This window comes from Chrysoperla carnea, chromosome 1 (genome assembly GCF_905475395.1).
Source record: "Chrysoperla carnea chromosome 1, inChrCarn1.1, whole genome shotgun sequence".
NCBI classification, from domain to species: domain Eukaryota; kingdom Metazoa; phylum Arthropoda; class Insecta; order Neuroptera; family Chrysopidae; genus Chrysoperla; species Chrysoperla carnea.
Window position 1 is genome coordinate 93,577,932 of NC_058337.1, and position 6,598 is coordinate 93,584,529.

The following is a 6,598-nucleotide window of genomic DNA, read 5'->3' on the forward strand; positions in this document are numbered from 1 at the left end:
GTGGCATGTCTTACGATACAACCTATAAAGTATTGTATTCGCATATAATATTATGTCGGTTTCATGGTCAGTTTTAATCAATTAATAATTTATAACAATTAATTTTTACCCATAAAAATAAATGCTTTTTTGAATAAAATATAAACATAACACTACTAACATCGATATGAAATGAACCTAGGGTATCATCGGCTGCCGATACTTTAAAAACAAAATACATATTATAATAGGAGTGTCCGGTATAAAGTTTTAGTAATCTTTGATTTTTTATAGCTGCATAGTTTGTTTTAAGCAATAATTCAATTGAATAAAAATTATTATATCCATATGAATATTGCGTAGGAGCTAGATTCAACCTTGAGCTTGATACCTACAACAATTTTTACATGTACGAAAAAAAATAGCTTCACTATAAAGAAATATGATTTTTACACGGTGTACCATTTTATATATAGATCCAAATAACTTCTAATATACTCCACGGACAAAAAAATGGCTGAAGTTTTCAAGGTTGTCGCCCTGTAATAATAAATTTGACCTTCAGGTTAGTTTTCAAAGCCATTTGATTGTCTAAAAATACCATTTTGGCCATAAAATTTGCCACTCTCTTCGAATCCACTGCAAAAACAGTAAAAAATGACCTTGACCTTCAAATGATCTAAACAACAGGTATGAAGGTCAAGTTGTTGAGATCGTTGATACCCCTGCAATTTATCAACTAACTAAAGGCACTTTCATTTTTTCTAAAACATCTCTAAAATACGAAAAACCCAATTTTAACCGCTTATTCAACATTTGACCTTTGTTTGGCGTCCTCAAGGTCATACATATCCAAAGTACCATTTGGCACGTAAAATGGCCTACTGTTTTGTTTGACCTTCAAATTGAACTTGAAAAGCGAGTGTTCATTGTCTACCTAGAAAATTATTTTTCACAAATAGCTACAAAACCAAGTTGAATGTTTGTGAAGCGGTGAATCAAAATGTGACTTTTACATAGGCAGAAACGTAGGAAATAAATATTATGTATTATAATTAGTTGTATATGGGCAGAAACAAAGGGTAAAGTTTTGTCCATAGCCAGTATTAAGAAACTAATTATTTAAATAAGTATGTGTACTTATATACATACAATATATTTGTCAAAGCAAGAAAGAATCAGGCAACCCTATTATTAACAAAGTTTTTAATCGTCATGGTACAGGTAATGTAAACTTTCTACCTAAACTAATGAATAAAAATAAAATTTCACGTCATTAAAAGAAGTCAAATCAAAGTATGTATTTACATCTACCTACAAAGATTATGTTGAAGATTCTCTCTTCAGTGGCTTAGTCACTGCATACCAGACTTGATGAACAGTACTTTATTGTTCAGTCATCAAACAACACACATACAACTTGCCACATAGATATAAATTTATTTTGTAAATATTATTAAATTGAGTGAAAAGTAAAATTATTAAAAATTTTTCAAAAAAATTCAATGTTTTAAAACTTTAAAATTGTGTTTGAAAGTAAGTGAGACTTAAAACTTTTTTGTAAATTTATTTGAAACAAAAAGAAATTAAAGTTCAGGTTTGTTGATGCAATTACTTTTGCAATTGATAATTATTTAATCTCTAATAATAAATCACCCGCATAAAACTTATATTTCCGCTAGTTCATAATGAATATCCATATTAGTTTGATTCAGAGTGTATTCCTATATTTAGTGAGTTTATTGAACTTTAATATTTGTCTTCTCTATATATTCTATTAAAATATTTAATAAAAGCTTGCATAAAAATATTTTTTCCAAAATATCTAAATATTTTAAGGAGATAATTTCAAATTTGTGATGATCAAATGTCCAAAAATTACGCAATAATTATTACTGAAGCTTTATTGTTTCAAAATTAAATATTTATTTTTATATTGTCAATATGTAAGTACCATTCTCTCAATGGTACTCGTAAATCCCCGGCTTTTTTTTATGCTTTGTGTTTAGAATTTCTCTATCCACATATTTTTTTCATTCAAAGTTCATCAAAACTTTTTTAATGAAAATATATTAACAAATATATATATAAGGAGTACATTTTAATTTCCAAAGATATTTCTTAAATGAACCATTGTTGGAAAAAGTTTTTATATTCGGAGGGGGCATATTAAACTCCTGAACATGAATTTTTGCGGGTAGAACCGTCACCTTTTGCAATATAAAAACATAGCATTAGGTATTAAAAACATGGGCACTATAAACATTTATCTCAAAAACTAAGCTTTAGTCAAAAAATATTTTGCCAAATTTTTTAAATGATTATAAAATTTATTTTAAAGACCAGAATAACGTTAAATAAGCAGCCCTAGATCAACAAATTTTCTCATTTCTATTTGAAACTTTTTAGAAATTTACAAATAACCAAGCCAATAAACACTTATACTTTCTGAGACATGTCAATAAATCTGAATTCTATGAAATTTCATTTATATGTGAGTTTATCTCAGCAAAATCTGCACAGTGCAAGCAATACATGCTCATGATCGACCTTTCTCCGCAACTGACTTAACAAATAATTGCAATATATAGTACTCACCACTTAGTTTTATTGCATTTTTTATTAGCCATTTTAATTAACACCATGCGAAAACCACAAAAGTGTAAACTTTTCCTTTATAAGCCTTAGCCTCCATAAAAAATTGAAAAATATTTGGTAGCCTTGAATATAATTGGATTTAGTTATATACAATAGGTACACTACAATATAAAATAAATAATTAAAAAAATCAAAAACCCGGCTGCGTTAAATAAAAACAAGTAGTTTACATACCGACTTTAAACAGTGGGGGTTAATGGATTCTGATTGTTAAAGTCGCTATGTAAACTGCTGGACTTGTTTTTTCTTTTCAATTTTTCGGGTTTTTTGATTTTTTAAATAATTTTATTTTAGATTTTTTAGTAGTGTCCGGGCCAACTCTTATGAACCAAAACTGTGTTACTAATTAAATTAAAATAAATTTAACTCCTAATTAAATTTAAACATATATATATTTTTTTAATCTACTTTTAATTTCCTTTATTTTGATACCCTACTCGATAGGTTTGGTTATTTTTTTAACTACTGTATTATTTCCGCCAAAAACTCGCTTTTTTTAAACACCTATCTAAGGCGTTTTTAAGAAGAATATAACGATACCTTAACTGTCGAAATCCATCATGCTGTTTGGAAGAGGCGGGGTAATAGGAAATTTAAAAATAAATATACATACATACAAGATACGCGCGAAACACATAACCCCTCCTTGATAGTCGGGTAAAAGGTATCAAATATTTGTACCTATATTATCTGTGATTATATTAATTGTTCTGTGGATTCATTATTAAAATACTAAAGTACACTATTAAATTCATTACTTCTAAGTATAAATTATTCATTGAAGTTGACGTTGATTAACATAATTAATAAACCACTTGCAATTTAGAGAAGTAATAGACCGTGAACCCATAATGAAGCAAAAATTATGTTATTCGTTTTATCTACCATTTGCAAGACTGAATTGATCTAAAGATAAAGATTGGTAATCAAAAAAATTGAGAATAACCGTGACCTGTGAAAGGGAGTGTTGCAATAAGAAATTACAAAAAAAAGTATCAAAGATATATCTATTTAAAAATTTGTTTAATTAGTTTGACCATACTTAAGCTTCTTTAAAGCGCATAAAAATATTTTATACTTACTTAACATTTGATCGGTATAGCTTCAAAAAAAGGTTTTTTTGTCGATACAGGATACGGATTTTTCTGGTTAATAAAAAAAATCAAGTTGGTTTTCAAATGTAGATTGTTGCACATTTAATGAATGAAAATAATTTTGAGAATATTGAAAAATAACCGAATTCATCTTATAAAACAAAAAATTTCGATTTTAACCTTCGATTGTCGTTTTTCGAACTGTTATCAAAATAAAAACTTATATTCAAAAGAGAGTGAATTAAGAGCTGATATTCAAAATTTTGCCTATTAATTCAGTAAACAACTTATTTATGATCGAAATAAGCTCCGGTACCTTGACTTTAACTTTGAAACTTATCCAGTAGATAAAAACAAATTTTTCAATAAACAATTATTTAAGTTATAGACGTAAAAATTAGATTTTTTCAATTTTAATCTCCATGAATAAGAGCTGGGAGAAAACATTTTTGCAAGTTTTTCCAAAATTTAAGTAAAAAAAAATTCGTATTCAGAAGGCAGATACATTAGAAAACTTAATTAAATTCATCAATAATGATATTGGAAATTTGCAAATTATTCGCAACCGTATTATAAATTGATAAGATTAGATTAGTTACTATAAAAGGAGTCTCGTGGAAAACCACAAAGGAATGGAGATTATAAAGAATATAATTTTCTCTTTACGAACCTTGACCAACAATTTGATACATCTGTATAAAGGTGATTATGTTTCCTTCAATATTTGAATTATTATTTATACTAAATCACCTAATTTCAAACAAAAATATTCTTGTACTAGGAAAAGATTAAAATTGGCACCCGTTTTAGAAAATTGCAGAAAAAATTACTTCATTTATATAAAAATATTACATTAAAATTTAAGGTAAAATTTACGAATGAAAAAAAAATCGACAGGTCTTTTTTGTATTATAAGAATTATTTTTATATTTTTGTGAAGGAAATCTTAATTGATATTTTAACAAAAATTAATTAAGCGTCGTATATCTCGATAAAGAAAAGTCTTCGATCGAAATAAGCGTGTATGCATTTTTTTATTATGGTTTTGCAAATCATTTCACATTGAATTTTTTTGTATTATTAATACACCCTATATAATAAACACAACAATTAATTAAAGTTTACTTTCAGTTGCAGAATGTGTGAAATAATAGACTTTTTAAGAAGTCCTTTAGTACAAGTTCTTGCCTTAGTTGGAATTGTGTTCTTATTAACAGTTTTATCTCTGCTACGATTCTATGCATATCTAACATGTGGTAGATGTACCAGCCGAAGTACAATGGACGGTAAAACTGTATTAATAACGGGTGCTAATAGTGGCATCGGTAAAGAAACAGCCCTGGATTTAGCAAAAAGGGGTGCACGCGTTATTATGGCATGTAGAAATTATTCGACTGGAAAAGAAGCTCGAGGTAATTGAAACTGAAATAGCAAAGAAGCGTTGTTAAATATTTTATTTATGACTTCTTAAAAATTCCTTTGTTTTGTAGACGAAATAGCCGTAAAAAGTGGAAATTCGAATGTAGTTGTAATGAAATTAGACTTGAGCTCACAAAAATCCATTCGCGAATTTGTCGCAGAATTTTTACGCAATGAACGCAAATTACATGTGTTAATCCATAATGCTGGAACAGCTGAAACGCGTATCCAAATTACAGAAGATGGATTTGAGAAAACAATGGCCACAAATCAATTTGGACCTTTCCTTTTAACACATTTACTAATAGGTAAGTAAAAAATGCCTCGAATTGCAAACACTACAATATCATAGAAATATTTTATACCAGAAAGCGTCTTATTATTATTTATGATCACAAATACTTAATAATCAAAAAGTATAGATATTATCAAAGACAATAAATGAGAACTCGAGCATATTTCGAAATAAATTTTGATTTTCATCCCAATTTCCTAGATCAATTACTCTCATATTGTATGTTATTCCTTGCTAATTTGGTGCCCTCCTTTTTAGAGTAAAATATTACTACAGTAATATTCTTTTATTAAGTAGAAATTAATTTCATTTTTTTTCCAGATTTATTGAAGAGTACTGGAAACGCACGAATTGTAGTTGTAGCATCTGAACTTTATCGTCTAGCTAATATTAACTTAGATAACATCAATCCAACAAATTCGTTTGCAATCTACTTATACTACGTTTCTAAATATGCTAACATTTATTTCACAAAAGAGCTTGCACGTCGATTACAAGGAACTACAGTAACAGCAAATTGTTTACACCCGGGAATGATTGACTCAGGAATTTGGAGAAACGTACCAATACCATTAAACTGGTTGTTAGCATTTGTTATTAAAGGCTTTTTCAAAACTCCTTTACAAGGTGCACAAACAAGTATACATTTAGCTGTATCAGATGATGTGGATAAAGTTACTGGAAAATATTTTATGGATTGTAAAGAATGTGGTTTAAGTTCAGGTGCCAGCGATATGGCTAAAGCTAAAAAATACTGGGAATTGACTGAGCAATTAGTATTGAAACCAAATGATCCACGTATTTAAAGTTTTAAATTTATATTTATTTTAATAAGATTTGTTATAGAATCACGTTCCATTCGTGTTATTATAGACACTTGAACTGGTTAAAGAAAATATGAAGATTTTACAAAACTAAGATTTGAATACTTAAATTCTTTGAAATAAACTTTGATTTGAATAATTTATTTATAAATAAATTTTTTTATGAAAACAATTTCGTTTAATAAATAAAACCCAAATCAAAATAAATAATCCCAATTTTTTTCTAACCATAACGTATTTTTTAGGAAAAATGGTGATTTTAAAAATGAAATCAATTATGGTCACGATATGTATTTTGTCATTTTAATGATTACTTAGTTCGAATTCAG

General features: G+C 27.6%; 1 protein-coding gene across 2 annotated transcripts; it reads left to right on the forward strand.

Annotated features, from left to right (window-relative positions):
* The first annotated feature begins 1,314 nt into the window (after window positions 1-1,314).
* On the forward strand, window positions 1,315-6,359 carry LOC123306063 (retinol dehydrogenase 12). 2 transcript variants are annotated; one of them, XM_044887934.1, is made up of 4 exons: window positions 1,315-1,425; window positions 4,863-5,143; window positions 5,222-5,458; window positions 5,767-6,359. In XM_044887934.1, exons 2-4 carry the CDS (start codon window positions 4,870-4,872, stop codon window positions 6,249-6,251), a joined length of 996 nt encoding a protein of 331 aa, XP_044743869.1. In that variant the 5' UTR covers window positions 1,315-1,425; window positions 4,863-4,869; the 3' UTR covers window positions 6,252-6,359. The 2 variants fall into 2 exon arrangements, with proteins under 2 accessions (XP_044743869.1, XP_044743870.1); XM_044887935.1 differs by lacking the exon at window positions 1,315-1,425 and adding an exon at window positions 1,473-1,515.
* The last annotated feature ends 239 nt before the right edge of the window (window positions 6,360-6,598 follow it).